We start from the raw sequence: 17,973 nt of genomic DNA, 5'->3' as shown, positions 1-17,973 counted from the left end.
TAACAAACAAGTGAATATTTGGATGCAACACCTTCCAAACAATACAATTGTCTCAATGGGACTCAATCTCTATGCATATTCAGATCCTAAGGCTCTACAGCATCCTTCATATTCAAAACACTCATTATTTCTTAACCTGTAAACTCTACTCATGACTAAAGGCACAAGAATCCCAGATCATAAGTCTATTTTAGCTGATCTCATGCTAGATAATAAATGTTGAATGGCCAAGACACTCACCAAGCTTCACTGAAAATCAGTGTCACTATCATAAAAATTTGAATTAAGTTTTTAAACAAGCTTTTGAGTGAAATTAGTTTCACCAGGCAATAACACAAGGCCAATAAACATTTGGTGACTGCTTGCCCTGAGAATCCAACCCGAGTTTAATAGACCACGGGCAGACTTTTAGCTGAGATAGCCACTGTCACAGATGGTGAATGCTCCATCTTTAGTGCAAAACGCTTCTGCAGCTGTTTAGGATCACAATGCAACACTTCAACTCCATCATATAAACAGTTTGAAAGGTTCACTCCACAAAATCCAATCTAAGTCTGAAAAAATGCACCTGCAATAGCCACACTACACAACTTGGAGACTCTCCTGGCTACCATAGAATGGCCTGGGTTGAAAAGGACCACAATGACCATCTCATTTCAACCCCCTGCTATGTGCAGGTCACCAACCAGCAGACCAGGCTGCCCAGAGCCACGTCCAGCCTGACATTGAATGCCTCCAGGGATGGGGCATCCACAGCCTCCTTGGGCAACCTGTTCCAGTGTGTCATCACCATCAGGGTGAAAGACTTCCTCCTAATATCCAACCTAAACCTCCTCTGTCTCAGTTTAAAACTATTCCCCCTTGTCCTATCACTATCCACCCTCATGAACAGCCCTAACAGCTATCCTGACACAGCAGTGCCCAACAGAAAACCAAAGGCACCTTACCTTTCAGAACAGCTCCCTACACTTAAAAGCTTCCTTCAGCTGAAGTCTTTGAAAGCACAGAGCAGAAGATTTAATTATGAAAGAATGAAGCAGATGACTGGCTGAAAAATCCCCCAGAGGTGCAAAGCCTTTGCCACGCTCCTCTGAGAACACAGCCATTGCACGCTTGGTAAAAGCCAATCTGATGTCATATTATGCTTCAAAAACCCAAATGACTTTCAGAAAGCTTGCTTCTGAGAAACAAGCACTGCACAGCTGACAAACCAGTGTGGGTCTATCAAGCCACCTCCTTCAATAAGTCTGCTTGAAGCTGTATTATCTGTTAAAGCTGTAAAACAGTGAAGAAAAGGGAACTTCAAACCAGGGGAATGCTTACAGGAAAAAAGTTCCCACTTCCGTGCTGTTTTACACAAGAGCTGGTAAACAGGTCGGCAGCACAGCAGCAATCCATCACCTCCTCTCGAGGGACCGCCCCAAAAGCTCTCCTACAGCTGCTGCACTCAGGCCACCACTGAAGGCAGTGATCTGATTAAAGCTGGAGAACGAGCAAGAAAAATATAAGTGTGGTTTGTGAAAGGAACCTGTTCACATTTCATCAGCATTTTATGCTGAAATAGAAGTGGGATCTGGGAAGTAGAATCTCTCTGATGGGCCAAATATGGCTGGAAGTTTCATGCCCCAGGATCAACTCTGCAGGCTTTTCTTGGTGCTGTTTTAAAAACTTCCTTTGAAATGGAACAAATTGCTCTTAAAAAGTACCACAGACTTGTAGGCAAAACCTTCCCGCAGCTCACAAGTTCTCTTTCCTACTTCAAGCTTGTGAGAAAGGACTGCAGGACTGTACCTTACATACACAGAAACACTACAGTTCTTTGTCCACTTCTATCAGTGGAGCTGCTGCAGGGTCGTGTACAATGAGAAGGATGTGGAGGAGCACAAAGAACATGTTGAATATATTTTTTAAACTTGCAACAAAAGCCTGCTGAAGTTGCTGGAAGAATTACTGCTGCCATGGCAGGCAAACAAACCTGACCTGCTATCATGAAAGTAGGACTAGCAAAGTCCAAGGATGGCAATGCCAGCAGCTGTACGAGTCCAGCACCAACAGCTGACAGCCAGCAAACAACATTCTCACTTAAACTGGGATGTCCATTTTAACCCAAGAGCACATTTCCTTTTCATTACAGAACTGCCAAAGCTTCCAAAGCTTAAATGCATAATTTCTGATCAAATTATGATTTTTATGACCATTGGGACCACTAGTATTTTCACCTGCATCAGGTAGTACTGCAGAAAAACAAAAAGCTGCCAGCACCTGACACCTTTGACAAGGAATGGTAAGGCAGACTATTGGCAGAGCTGTTGGAAAACATTTGCCACAAATGACTCATGTTGATGTCCTCCAGAAGAAGCAGCCCCTGCAAGGCACACCTTAGAAAAGAACACCATGGGCACCAAAAGCATGGCAACCCATTCCATTTTAATCAAACCCCAACAAAAATGCAAGTTCTTGGAACGACCTCTCACCCAAGAGAAGATGGAGAAATGAGATGCCCGTTCCTTGCCTCGATAGTTTCATTAACTTCCACACTGGCTTTGCTACCCCAAGCAAAGAACAGCTGTCTCCTATACTAAAGGGGCCTTTGTAGCTTGGCAAACATCCACCTCCATCCACTAAAACACCAGAAGAACAAGCCAGCTACAGCCACAAGTCCCCTTCCAACTGCTTTCAGATGCTGCACAGATAAAGACCTGCAAGACAAAGCTCACTCCAAAGTCCTGAACAGCAATAGGATCCCTTTGTCTCTGGGATGCTGGGAAGACAAGCTCCACGAGGAGGAAAATCCTTTTTCTGGCTGAAAAGCAAGCAAAGCAAGAGACAATACGATGGGACTCTTGAACAGGGCGTCTCAAAAGAAGAACTTGCCACGTGTCCTACACTGCCTCAGCCAACAATGCCAACTCCCTGGTGGGCCAGGGCAACAGCTGCATCACTGGGATCACAAGTTTACCTGAATATAGCCTTACTTCCTTCCATCTTAATGGATTTAATTTCAAAGACCAAATGTTAGGTAAGATCAGTGCACTTCAAACATGAACGAACTTATGCTCACATTCCTCTAGTATATATGGGTAACTCCAACTCCCGTGATCACACACGGGAAGAATCAGGCCCACAAGGCTGAGCTTTGACTATCTACCCTGCTACTGATAAGCGCACCAGCAAATTAGTATTGCAATCAGCTCATCACAAAGCTCTCGGCAGCTTCCATACTGTTGGACTTCAGCATCCTCTGGCTCCTGGATTCTTCCCCCCCTCAACTTCGCATTCTCCATTTATTTACAGGGACTTTAAGGAAATACAAGAAAATTTAGCAGGCTTAAGTTTGCCTGGTTTCAGACATTACATTTACCCTGATCATAGGCATTCACAAAAGAAGAATTTTGTATTTTGCAAACTAATGCTTAAATCTTCCCATGGGCAGCAACTGAAGTCTCTGGTTCATTTCAGGGACTGCAGCAGTGTTACCCATCCCTGACCCAGCTGTGAGCTGCTAGTGCCACCTGGAGTATCAGAGCTCCATGTAAATGACACTGAATCTCAGCACTGCGTGCCAACATCTCAGCACACAGCCTGCAAAACAAACCCCAGCAGCAGCAGTCTCTGGGCAATGTCTCTGCAGCAGATCTCACTCCCAACGCCAGGATGAGGAGCTCAGCACAGCCAGCCAAGCTGAGGCAATGAGGAAAAAAAAATAATCAGTAAGAACGAGCAGCAAAAGCCACAAACCAACTACTTTGAAAGCTAATCTCAAGCAAGGTCAATAAGCACTTGAAAAGCCCAGCCCTCAAGGTTCTTCTGAAGCCAGCTCCTGATTTTCAAAACATGCTGAAAAAAAAAAAAAAACACAGATCAAAGCTCATCTTTGTATCAAACAGCAAGTCAAAGCATGGCAGAAGTGGTTACTGAAGTAGTCCAAACTACTTCAGATACAAGCTGTCTCCTAACAGCACTTGCCATACGAGTCAAACTGAGATATTATGGACACCCTGGTGCTAAATTTGAGGAACATTTAAGCAGTAAAGACAACAACCCAACTGCAGCTTGGGGAAGCAGAATGATTTCTTCAGTGCCAGTGGGGTCAGCTTCTGGGTAACATTAATCCAATCCTGTTGCATTACTGCCTACCACAAAACTACAAGTAGAGCTGTATTTAGAAAAGAAAGAAGCAAGGACCTGCTGAGTATGAGCAGATTAAGAAGAAAAATACAGATTTCAGCCCGGCAAGGATTGTTTCATGAATCTACAAGCCACTGCAGAAAGCAAATGAGAACATCAGTTAGGCTGCGCCTACTAATCACCACAGGAAACACTAGCATGAAAGGTTTGCTTCTATTTTCAGTTCATTTCATGACATTTACCTAAACAGATGAAGCAGCAGGAGCACACTGCCAGCCTCTCTCCAGCTATACTTGTTACTGTGGGTATTAAGTGGCTCGTGCTGTATTTGTATTTTATGCAAGACTGAACAGTGATGGGAAGGAAATCAGCATCTTCTCACAGCACAAGACTGGCTATGACTTTCAAAGCAGCAGCTGTTACAGAGGACCTTTATAAAGGTATTTGCAAGCAGCCAGCCACAAGGGCCTCCAGCTACACAATCCAATACTTCAGCTTATATTTAGCAGTGCCTTTGAATTCCAGCTAAAATAAAACCACTGTTTAAGCAATATTCAGTTTACCTACAAGGCAGCTAAATTTGTCTGAAGGCGATTAGAGAGAGTGTTATGGGGGGCTGAAGAGATGCTGCTCAAAGGCAAAGTCCTGTTACACAACCACAGTTCAGAAAAACAGCTTTCTTGTGAATCACCACCACTGGTTTTGCTTTCTCTTGGGCTAATTATGCCCTTAGGGATAATGCTCAACAGACACCTATACCCAAAGCAACCAGTTGCTACATAAATTAGGTGATCTGACTGCATCACGCTTGTTATTTTCAAGGGATGGTGCTGAGGGAAGGAGTGAGTTTTATTTTATTTTATTTGCAGCCTCATAAGACTGTCCCAGTGTGTTTTATCTGCAAAAAAAAAAAAAAAAAAACAGCTATGACATGAAAAGAGAAGAAAGGCAGATTATTTTCTTCACTGCTCAGCAACTGTTAAGGAATGATGTGAGGAGCAGAAGAAAGGAAAGGAGGGATGCATTCACAAAGGTGGTTGCAGCTGAAATTACACAGCAATAGTTTTCAAGTCTCTTTAACTGCAGATTGAGGTAAGTAGACCCCTATGCAGCACAAGCACTGCTGGCACCACCCTGGATGCCAAAAGAAGGCAGAAATACGTACTTACAAAATAGAATTCGCGTGACCAATGAATTCCTGTGCCTGGACTATCAGAGATCTGAGTTACCTGAGAACCTGCTTTTGTGTCAGAAAGTTACAGCAGGAATGCAACCTTCCCTCCAGCACTTTTTTTTTTTTTTTTTTTTTTTTTAAACAACCACCACTTTTATACAGCACTAAAACACCAACATTTCATCCACCCCCCCCAAAACTGAACCCACAATGCCTGGATCAGAGCAAGGCAGAGTATCAAGTACTCCTGTGATACCCCTGAATAACATAGAGCCAACTGAGCACTGCACCCCAAGAACACTGGGCAGGGCAGCTGCTGGGAACCATGCACCCATACCCAACAGATCAGTGCCACAGCACCTCCACATCACCCTCCCCAGGGCTCTTCCGTCCTGATACAGAAGCAGAGGGAACTCAGCACACCCTCCAGGCTCTCAGAACAGGACCCTGCAGCAGCCAGATGCTGCCATCCCTGCCCACCATTCCTAGTAGCCGTGCCTCCAACCCTACCAGCCAGGCTCACCTGTCCTCCCAACAGCCCTGCATGCAGAATGATCTGTCTTCCTGACCAGACAGTGATAACAATGCACAAATGGAGCCCTGCAACACTCCTCAAGCTGTTCTGCAGCACAATCCACCTGCCAACACAACGCAGCCTTTGGCTCCTGCAGCCCTGCACTGGCTCTGGCCAGCAGTGATGCAGCTATGGACATGAAGACGAAGCAAAGTTACTACCACCTTGTGCTGAGTCCCATTTTAAAGAGGCTTTTGCTGGGTTCTGTCATTCAGCCTGCAGATTTAAAGAATGGCTTTTTATTTTATAGTTAAAGAAAATAAAAACTGAGCAAATATGCCAGACACTTGATGAGCAGAACAACACTAGTCACATAAGATGCTCAGGCTGAAGAACAACTGAAATCCTGGGGAGCACACATTGTGATCCCCCCAGCTGCAGTACAGGGGAGCTCACACCGCCCTCCACTGCCCTTCTCCCAACTTTACTCACAGCTGACAGCCCTGCAGTTCAAAACCCTCAGCCTGCTCCTCTCGTGTTTGCCGTTAAGTTTCAGAAAAATGCATCAGTTCAACGCTGCTCTCTGCAGCTCATTGATCGAATAACTGAGCAGATTGCTGGTTTGACAGATTCTCTTTTCTGGAAAAGAAGTTTCAGTACCAACAAAAGTTTGAAGATTAAATAAAAGCAGATGACTAAAATGCAAGACAGGCAAAGCCGATCTCTAGACGTTCTCTACTAAGCCTACCCTAAGGAAGATAGAGACATGCAGGTCTATCTTCTCCCTCAAGCTGACAGCAGAAGTATTACACCATGTGATCTCAACATGCTGAGATGCATTGCATAGCTTTAGATTCCTCCCCTGGAACAATGAAGCAGACAGCCTTAGTCTAAGCTGTTCCAGTGGGCTCTAACCAGGGGCAGGACTGGCAGTTCCATCAGCAGCTTTCTCCAACAGAAGCAGTCTCACTTGCTCTGTTAGAATTCCTTCAACAAGCCTGGTCCAGCACTCAGGCTCACAGAACCTCACCTTGTTTTGTGAGCGCATCCCTCAGGGCTGCAGTTATCATTTCTCTCCTTTCACCCGCCTCCTTCCTCCCCGAGGTCTCTCCAAGCAAGCTCATTCCAGCATCTCCATCCTCCAGCTCACGTTCTCTCTGTTTGAAGACAAGAAATTACACTTAGATTCAATCTCATTTTATTTTTGGGACAGATCAGGGAAGACAGACATCACTACAGTGATTTAGACAGCCCTAGGAGGTGTGCTCTCTACAAGTCACCCCAAAGGACAGCCAAGAGCACCACCAAAATTTGGTGATCACCAAAGACCCTGCAAGAAAAGGCTGTTCCCCTCTGAGCAGTCAACTCCACACAATGAGATGCTGCATCCCACACATCTAGCTTCCAACAGATGCACCTTTACAAACATGCTTAAACTCCTGGAATTTACTTAAAAGAAAGAAAACAACACAAATACAGGAATATCATGTATTAGCATAAGTTAAAGGAGAAACAAGCAAATTCCAGCACGTAAGAAAAGCGTGAATCTGCACTATGTAAGTGTCACTTCTGAGACTCTATGGGTATTTATTGCTTTATGTCTGCACAAAGAAGCATGAAAGTGGAAATAATTACTTTGATATTTCATGCAACTTGTAATCTGTCAGTTCTTTATGGCTTTTTTGAAGTATCAGAGAAGTTATGGATAAACAACAAAGACCAACAGAGGACATTCTGTTTCTGCAAAACAGACTATTCAACATCCAAGTCTCTTTTGTGCCAAAGTCATCAAGAAGTTCATGCAAACGCTTCCATTTTGAGTTTACACACCATGAGCATCACTACTGAAAGCAGTGCTCTTCGCTTCCCCAGCTGTGTTCTTTGCACAGAGAAAGCACCCCAGCCCCATATCCCCCAGCATCACACCCACACATCCCTTAAACACCTCCAGGGATGAGGACTCCCCCTCTTCCCAGGGCAGCTCTGTTACAACACACAACCACCCTGCCCATGAGGAAACTCTTCCTAACACCGAGTGTAAGCTTTCCTGCTGCAGATCCAGGCTGCCCCCTCCCACCCTCACTTGTAGACCCAACAGATCAACTCTGCAGCCTCCTTTCAGGCAACTGTAGAGAGCAACGAGGTCTTCTCTTAGTCACCTTTCTTCCAGACTCAACAACCCCAAGATGCTTCACCGGTAAAATATTAATATTGCTGGAAAAGCCTCGTGCATAAGGGAGGAAGGAGATAAAATCCTCAGCTATTAATTCTTAAAAAAAGAGCTTCTCCCACATCATTTAATCCAGAACTAGGCACAGCCATCCATTTACAAAGGAAGGGCACTATGTCAGCACGGATTCATTAGCTATCCAAAGAAAAACACCAGGCAGGATTTCTGAACAGATGCATCCTGGCATATCTACTCCCCAATCTCATGCCAGGTTAATTCCCCCAGAAGAACTCAATATGCATAATGTAGCACATCATAATATTAAAAATGCAGCGATTCACTTAACTACAAATAAGATATCCTATCCAAGGCAGCCTTCAGGGAAAGTCCTTCTGAATTAAAGGGCTTGCATTTCTACCTGCCTGTCGTGCTGCTACTGCAACAGCCGAGAAAAAGCACCTAAACATGAAAAAACAAATAAATAAAATTGCCTTGCTGGCAAGGCAGAGACATTTATTTCAATAATCATCTTCCCCTCAGAGAGGCTGTTAATATATATTTTTTTCTCCTTTCATCCTGATGCAAAAGGCTGTAAACAAAACAATCATCTGTTTTCCTCTGATCCACTGTACCTGACTGGCTTCGCCTGGCAGGCGATGGGCTTTGGGCATTCACACCCCAGTGAGTTTTACTTATTTGCTTAATAAACCTTTCATATCTATTATTTAGGGATCGAACACAGAGAACGAAGTTAAATCTGCACGGAGCAAACTTCTCCAGTTGCAGTGATTTAGCAGAAAGCCCTGTAGTAAATCTAAAGCAAGTTACTATCTTTCCCTAACAAATCAAGCAAGCAGTGACAAGAGCCAGCTCCTCGTGTCCTTGAAACACCTCCCTGCCAGGAAGCTGCAATCCCACCCGCCCCGCACTCACACAGCACCCACAGTCAGAAAGAAGCAGGAATCAATCCCAGTTTCTGGGAGACTCACAGCCCAGCACAGCTTCTGCAGCTCCGTGTGCCCAGCAGGATACGCTGCCCTACACAGGAGGTGTCTGAGCTCTCACTGCATTTCCCATTTATTACATCAAATGCTTTTCCAACTAGGATTGTGGGCAGGAAGAAAGCAGGAAAAAAAAGGCAAATTGCATCAGATCCATGCAAAAGAAGCCTTCCCTAGGCTAAATTATGTTAGCATTTTTAGCCTCATTGCTCTATTCATGTGCTGAAAACAACACATTCCCTGAAAAGCTTTTACTCCAGGAAGGAAAACAGCCAGAATACAGCTCAATTCTGACTGAGCTGTTTCCTACTTAACCTCCCTCTGGACAAACACAAGGCAACCCCAGCCTTGTCCTGACTTACAGCATCATCCATCAGGGCCTCCTCCATCTCCTAACAAGTGAAAGGTGCACACGTTAAGAAAGCAGTAATACATCAGGGGCTGCAGACAAGAGAAAAGGAGCTGAAGCTAAGGGAAAATTGTTGGCAAGGTTATCAAGAAGAGACAGCCTGGCAATAGTAGTACGACTTGCTGAGGGGAATGGTTAAATGAAGTATTAAAGTTCCATGAATGAAGAGCTAAAATCCCAAGCAAGCAGTGCTCTGGTGACAAGGGAGCAGTTAGAACACAAATTTCCCTTCGCACAGTCCCAGCCATTGGGGCATTACAGTTTTCCTGGCAGAGCAGCATTCCCACAAGACCAAAGCCTGAGCAGAAGGACCAGCACAGGGTGTCAGCTTGCATTAAAGCTCTGAAAAGGGACAGAGCAGGACTGCTACTCCAGATTCAAAGTGCTGACTGCCCTAACCAACGAACTGAACTGCAGTTTGCTCAGCCTGTGGACTAAGGATATCTAGCTGCTGTCAGTCATCACTAAAAACTGCCCTGAGCATTCCTCAGAGAGCACAGAAATGGGCATTAGGAACTCAGATTGAGTCATCAGTGAACCAGCAAGCACCCTAACAGCAAGGAAACCTCATTAAGAATAGCTGCTGGTGTCTATATAATCACAGGTTACATACCCACTGCATACATCACTGCCCAGTTAGGCATGCGAGGCTGAATTGAAGCAAAAAAGAAAAAAAAAAAAACAGACAGATGGAAAGCAGAACCTGACAGCTAAGGAGCAGGGAGCTCGGCAATTCATTCCTCTGCCCTGGATTGAAACAGGAGGAGGCATGATCAAAACCTCCATGAATCTTCAGTGAAGAACCAAAAAGAAGTTTCCATCCGTATCTGCCTTACTGTGTAAGGCCACAAGGTTCCCTGCACCATTCCAAGCAGCAAGTACTGCTCAAAATGCTATTTAACAGCCCTGCAGCTCAGATCCCATCGATGCCCTTTTTTTTTTTCTTGCAGGTTCAGCATCAGAATCTTCAGGGATAACACTTCCCAGAACGTATGCACATACGCAGGGCTGTGGAAGAGATTTTGGGATTGCTTCACAGAGCTGTAATATCACTGCTGTGCTGTAGGGAAGGCTTTTTACAAGCTGTAGTTAAACCAAGCCTCCATTTCACACGCTGCTTTATGGTTCCGTTGACATTTGTTGGAGTTGGGAAGCTTCATTGGACACACCATAAAAACGACCGATTTTCAAAGCAAACAAGAATCAAAACTAAAAGAAATGTGTCTGTTTCCTCCCAAAAGCGCGTAGCTTATATTTGAAAACTGGGACATATATTCACATTTTTATTCCATATTTTTATTCCTTTCTCCTGCACTACAAGAATCAAAACTAAAACCTAGGAAACAAGATTTAACAAGCATCCTGAAACACCCAGCAAGATTTTCAGCATTTTGCTTCCTCACGCAGAGCAGAGTACATATTTTCATAGAATCACCGAGGTTGGAAAAGACTTCCAAGACCATCCAGTCCAACCTTCATCCACCACCAATACTTCCCCACTACACCACGTCCCTTAGCATCTTGGCATAGTTTGGATACTTCTTTTTAATGGCTCTGCAGAAGACTTTTCTGTTCCATTTCTTTCTTTTCCTTCCAGCTCAGGACTAAGGAAAGGACATCTCATGTCATCACCCATCTTTCAGGCAGCCAAGACACCACACACTTCCCTTAGCGAGAGCCCCAGACACAGCTCCCATCCTGGATTGCTCTTCTCAGGAAGGCCTCTTGGCCTAAGACTGCAGGAAGGTTTGTGATCAGCTAACTGGAGAGCAGCAAGGAAAGGTCCTATTTGCACTTCTGCTACTTCCCCAAATAGGAGCCATATGCAAGTCTTTCAAGCACTCAATTAACAGCTCTGGCCTATAATCTGTTCAGTGATTTGCATTAGCCAGCTTTTCAGGACTGTTAGATCAAAGGACACAAGATTATTATAATTATAATCCTATAAAGAATACCTGATTAAACCCAAAAGGAAATTGCTTGGTTTCCACTATAATTAATCTTCGTTAACTGTAAGAAAATATAAACCTGACACCCAAAGCCCTGCTCAGCATCCTTCAAAACCAAAGCCCACTTTTCAAACTTAGGAGTGGTTTGGCACTCCATCCCCAATCACAGTGACAGCTGGGTTAAAACAACCCTCTGCACACAGATATTGGCCAACACAAACACAGACCCAGGCTGCCCGCACTGGAGCCATAGCAGCTCTGCCCATGCCAGTTGCCAAAAGGATGAAGCTTTCCCCATGCAAAAGCTTAGCCATGCTATTAGCAGAAAAATCCACAGCATGGTTTGGCACACACCTAAGCAGTCTGTGCACACTGTGAGGTTCATCTAGCAGAACACAGATGCGCACACAGGACCTAACACCTTACTCAAACACGTTCCTTTGGCAGCAGATGCTGTGCTCCAAGCCATCACTGTGCTCATCACTCCTTGGATACAGCAGCAACATCAACAAGCCACCTCCTCCTCGCTTCTCCCAGTAATTACCATCAGCAAATAATCATTCTGTGCATTGATTTGTGGGCTTCAGCTGTGTTATTTGTCTGGCAAGAACCTCAGAAAATGCACGAGAAAGAAACACCTCGAGAAACACAGCAAAAAAGTTGGTGGGAAATAGTAAGCAGATGGGCTGGGCTGCTGCAGGCAAAGCCTGATCACCTCCAGCAATAGACAGAGAACAGAAAATGCTGCAAATAAAGAGAAAGCTCAATACTCATGGGGACTTCAAATTTCCAGCCCGTTTTGTATCTTTATATCTAACAGCTTTGCCTCACTACACACTTATTGACTAATTTATAACAGACGAAAGAGCAGCAAGGGGCATGGAATCTACCAACCAGCATAGAAATAAGGCCCTTTATTCCTCGACCTCAAAGCTTTCTACAGAGGCTCATCAGGGAAAGACAGTATCACAGCGCATGCCAAAGACTGCCCAGGCAAGGTAACCTTTACAGCATTTTTCTTCCCTTTTCCAGCAGGTACTCCAAGGATTTACAAGGTTAAGTCAAGCCTCAAATCTCTTTTGTTTGTCTAACATGAAGAATTATAATATATTAAGATATAAAGAAGAAAGACTTAAACACAGGAAGTGGATGAGGTGAAGTGTCCCAGGGCCAGATTTCAGGGCTAGAAGTAGCCCCTCAGCAATTAAAAACTAGTTATTAAAGCTCATTTCAAAACCTGAGATCACTCTGAATTCCAAGCCAGTGTAGCAGAGGTCAAGATCTGGCCCAGAGTCTGTGCTGGTGAATGTAAGAGCACGTTTTTTCCTCCCCCTCTATGAATCCCTCACCCATTAAAAGTTAGAAAAACTTTTTGGAGATCTCTGAAGGCACACATCATTTTTAACCGTTTCTACATCTGAGTTCAGTAGTCTGCCTTTTTCAATTCAGGCAGAACACTACCAGCTCTTGCATGCTCTGGAATCATCTGCTTGTAACGAAGTCACATGCAATACTGATGGATGTAAATCCATCAGTAAGCCTTAAAACATACTGCCCCACGTCAAGCCCAGCTCCAATCAACATCATTAGAAGTTTCCTCTCCCACAGAGGGCTTTTGGGAAGCACTGAGCAAGGCAGTTCACAACCCCAGTGATGGTGAATAGCTCCCATTAGGAATGACTTTTTTGAAAGAGGAGCCAAAGGAGATGGAGAAACCTCCCTCGCAGCCAACAGATACAGCACCAAAACAAGCTTCTTGAACAGACTCTTTGGGACATACTTTCTTCCCTATAAAGTCAACCTGAGCCTTGTTCTCACACCCTCCCCCCTCCTTTGTGTTTATGTTCAAAATGTGACTATCAGCATCATTAAGCTTTGGTTTAGAAAACAGGAACATTCATCACTGAACTGTGCCAACAAAACATGCCTATTTGATTACTTCTCAGCCCATCCAAAAAAATTAGATTATTATTGTTATTACTCCTCATGCTGCAGTTTATAAATATCAAGGTTAATAAAGCCATTTCATTCCCTGGGAACTAGTCTAGATTGATCTGCCTTTCTAGTTTATCACCATCTCCCAGCTGTGGGAGATAATCTACATTAAGAAATGGTGTCCCTGTGATTAATTGCAGTCTTGCAGGCCACAAACATACCCATTAGATTTCACATTTCGCTGAAAAGTATATTTCAGAGGTGCATCAACAACTTTGGAGGACAGCAAAAGAGTACCACAACTACACAGAAGTCCTTTTGTTACTGAATCCAACAAGAACCACTGCCTTCTGCTGCCACATAAAAGAGCCTTGTAGAACAAGCCCAGACTTTCAATCTAAAAAAAAAAAAACAAAAAAACCACCAGGCTGGAATAAATAGATGTAGAAGAAATCCAGGAGTTAACCCACCTATGTGTGCAGCCATCAGCCCAGGATCATCATGGCTCTGGGAAATACAGCTGTGAGCTTGCAGCAATGCACTGACCTCCCAGCCCTCCTTGGGTGGCTGGAGTGCCACTTCTGGACTGTCATGCTCAAGCACTTCCCTTCATGAAACTGCAGGTGCCTTCTGAACTGAACCAGGTTTGTGCTCTGGTCAGAAGCCCACTAAGCATCATCTGCAATAATATCCTGAGGTAGCAAGGTCCAAAAACTGAAATACTTAGAAAAACGTGCTGCATTCCAGAAACTATTGAACAGTTATTGTGTGACAGTAAATGATTCGATAAAGAGTGGAATTTCCCTTCATACTAAATCATCATTTTATATATTTGAATGATTTCCCTTCGATACCTCCCTTCTGCCAACTTTTTGGCACAGTGTGTAGACAGTAAGTAGCAACCTGAACCTTGTGCCTGCATTCCCAACTCAAAAATCCATCTCTTCTCCAAAGCATATTGTACACCAACTACAACTATATTCAGAAGGTGAGTTCTGCCATTCACCTCATAACTCCTGGATCCATCTAAGCTGATCCAAACGAATGCAAAAACCTCAGTCTCAGACCCTTGGGCTACACTGTAAAATATGATGAAGCTGTGACACACAAGAATACTACAGCTATCAACACATACACACAAAAAAAGCTGCAAAACAACTCCGCCTGGGTTTCTATCAAATCAAGTAACAGGAAATGAACACAATATTAAGATCACTCACAGAGATTTGAGTAAATATCTTTTAGCTGTACTTGCTGCTACAGCCCCACTTTGCTATCCCATAATAGCAGGTCAATGAGCTACAACTGTTCATCCATCTCGCCTGCTAGTGATCCTCACAAGTGGCAACACGCCTGCGAAGACCAAGAGATGGATCCTAAAACATTCCAACAGATTAACTCTGTTGGAGTAGGAGGTACTGCCTCACACATCTCCCATATGCAGAGGAGTTAATACACAACACTGGAATCCAAAAAAAAAAAAACACCACACTGGAAATTGCTAGGCATATTTCAAACCCCAGTCACTCTGCATGTGAAGTGTGATACAGTCCTGGAATACCCACGTTTGAACACACTGGCTTCTACACAGGTGATGCAGAAACCTGTATGTACTTGCCTCCAGAGGCAAAGATCACTGCAGTAACAGATGACATCAGTGTAAAGGGAAAGAATGTCAAAATGATTTCACACCGCTCAGCATTCCGAGAAAGAATAAGTGACCAAAAGGGACAACACAACTCAACTGAGAAAAAGAACCTCTCATTGCACAAATTCATAGCTACTAAATTGAGGGTAACTTAAGAAAGCCAAAAATGCATTGCATTTAAACAACTGTAACTCCCAGCCTGGGAGCAAAGTGCAATGAATTACTTCCACAGACACAGATCATCCTGCTCCTTCTTATCAAGTCTTCAGCACTCTTTACTCTAATGAAAATAACTGCACCTGTGGGATCTTTTTTTTTTTACAATTCAAGTGTTCACATAAGCCTGTTGGCAAATGCGTGCATTCCCCAGGAGATTCACCACTGAGATAAAGCCGTTCTTTCTCCCAGCTAATGCTATGGACAGCCATCAGGTCAGGCTCCCTCATGAAATATTTACACAGCTATATTCTGCTGTCATTTGGAAACAACACACCTGTCCAAGAGGGCTGAAGACTTACATCGAAGTCATCACTGAAGGCTGTTTCTCCATTACCTGCTCAGGTTACAGCAACATGAAACCAGAAGTGTAGATTGCAAGGTAGACTGCAGGTAGGCAGGTCAGCCAAGCAAAACAGGGCCAGTTAACAAAAACTGCACCATTTAGAGTTTCAAAACAAATCCTAGGACAAGTCCTAGGGTAGTGCAATGCAGAGACAAAGCAAAGTTGATCTGCAGAGGCCTTTGTCACATCAGCTGACAACAACTCACATTCAAAGCAGCCAGAACACTGCTGAGCACAAGAAAAGTGCAATTTCTAATCCTCACCATGGTCCCACATATAGATTCACACACTAAGAATTAACAACCTGCAGAAGTAAGAGGGCAGTGCTCAGCTGTCAGGGCAGAACATCTCCTCTGATAAGACAGCAGATGAGAACACTGCAGCCTGCAGCTCCAGATAAGCACCTGTGCTCAGACAGAAACCATCTCAGATCAGTGACACCACTAGGGTCTGAGGCACAGGAACCTGATCTACACACTGGCACTGCTGCTGCGAACACCCTGCAGTCTTACAGCCCTCTCACCAACCAAGCAAGGCAACGAGAAAGCTAAGTAAAAACAAAGCAGTCTGCTGTTTGAATCACATCAACCAAAACTGCAGACTTCAGTGAAATCTTCACTTATTTACAAAACCAAACAACACAGATCAATGAGCATGACAAGCTTTAAGCATTTTATCAGTGCAGTCACAACCATGGTGTTGCTGTATTTTTATCAGACAGTGAGAACTCAAGGCCTAATTTTTCACAGAACTGCTGGTCCCAAATCATCTCTCATGCCTGCTGCTACAGAAAATACAGATCCCTTTTTGTCACTGACCTCTAGTGGCGAGCACGTACAGGAGAAGCACCACCTCACAGCACGGTTACTGTGAACAATGTTGACCCTTTCCCCATCAACAAATGAAAAACGTACTTTTTTTTTCCCCTTGCAAGCCACAGCAGGTAAGATGACATTCTGCTGTTCAGGGATGGAAGCTCTCACCCAGCAGAGTGACTAACCCCTAGGCTAGCAGAGCTACTCCTTACATCAGACTTGAAGGCAAGCAGTAGGTTACCTCCCTCCCACACTACAGAGTGAGGATCAGAAATCCCTGTACTCTCCTTGTAGCTGCCTTCCCTCCTAAGCCTTCAGCTTGCTGTGACACAAGGTTTGCCTTGATAGGGTCCAACTGTGTAACCTTGGCTCAGACTGGCAAAGCAAAGCAATGAGTTGTGCAAGGTAAGAAAGCTAAATTACAGGTTTGTTGAGATGAGAATGCAGTACCTGATTTTAGGGTAGCAGCAAGCAAGACACAGAAGATGTTGCAGCAGTCTGTTACCACCCCACCTGTACTGTTGGCACTCCACTCCCTTGTCATGACATATCAGCACTACACACACCTGCATTTCAGCCAGGTATAACAGGATTTGCGTTTAAACACAGATAACAGAGACAGAGTTGTACATTCAGACATGTGATATTCACCGTGGAAGTCATTTCTCTCAGCCAGAGAGCAGTGGGTTATGCGGCAGCATTTGCTCAGTGAACAAGACAAAGCCAGTTAGCAAACAACCAAATGCAACATACCTCCAAGTACGTTCTTTTCTGGGACAGGTTTGTAAACAGTTCATGTTTAACTAGACTCTGCAGGTTTGAATCCAGCAGGCTATATTTTAATCAATAACAAAGACCTGGCAGCTCTGTAATTGCTGTAGTAGCAGTACCTTAGCTTTCTTCACGTGACTCATGATTTTGCCAAGATCTTCAACATCTACAACAGAATCTGTGCCTCCAATTTCCTCAGCATCAGCTTCCTCCTCACTGGTGGTTTCAAACAATTCTTCAGCCTGTGTAAGTGACCAGAGAAAAGAATAGAAACATATCTGCTGTGACAACAGAAAGACTTCACTCATACTAACCAGTGAAACCAATTAAGTCTCAATGAAGACTACTAAGAAATACACTATAGGTTGGCAATAACTTGTGTAAGATGAGATGCCCTTATTTCTAATGATTCAGTAGTACACAGACCACATGAAACTCCAAATCCATGGTGCTGTATCCCTATCTGATCACATAAGTGATACAAAAGGATCTGATTCCTGCTGGATGCTACAATGATCTCAATGCCTGAACTCCTGCTTCTCTGAGTACCCCTGCCTGAACGAACAGGCAGATCTACTTGGGAGGCCCCTGGGTTGCAAACAAAGTGCCTGAGCTTCAAGTTGAAGTGGGAGCAGGTTAACTGCTCAAAGGCTTCATTCTGGCCATGATACAAAGCAAAGACTTATTCCCTTGGAGCATGTGTCACAACACACACCTCCTCCCACTCAAGCAAAAAGCTCCCTCCTCATATAGAAGCCACTATGTCTAGTCCACACTAGTCATTGGTCCCTCTTTCTGGATTACTTTGCCTGCTACCCCCCATCTCATAACCCCCCCCCCCCAATCCCCCCCACTCCATACTAAAGAAGGATCAAGCCTAAGCCCCTCTGGCCTGTG

The 17,973-nt window shown here is 44.2% G+C and overlaps 1 protein-coding gene across 4 annotated transcripts in view; it reads right to left on the bottom strand.

Moving 5' to 3' along the window:
- Positions 1–17,973, bottom strand: part of LOC116228206 (S-adenosyl-L-methionine-dependent tRNA 4-demethylwyosine synthase TYW1-like) — a 78,662-nt gene that overhangs the window by 55,460 nt on the left and 5,229 nt on the right. For all 4 annotated transcript variants that reach the window (XM_031591918.2, XM_031591920.2, XM_031591919.2 and 1 more), the window contains exons 7-8: positions 17,196–17,318; positions 6,847–6,973 (exon numbers count right to left, since the gene is read on the bottom strand). In XM_031591918.2, the coding sequence (XP_031447778.2) occupies positions 6,847–6,973; positions 17,196–17,318 (250 nt within the window). The remainder of the gene's footprint in view (positions 1–6,846; positions 6,974–17,195; positions 17,319–17,973) is intronic.

This window comes from Phasianus colchicus, chromosome 21, assembly GCF_987193195.1.
Source record: "Phasianus colchicus chromosome 21, bPhaCol1.hap1.1, whole genome shotgun sequence".
NCBI classification, from domain to species: domain Eukaryota; kingdom Metazoa; phylum Chordata; class Aves; order Galliformes; family Phasianidae; genus Phasianus; species Phasianus colchicus.
This window is presented reverse-complemented; position numbering and strand designations above follow the sequence as displayed.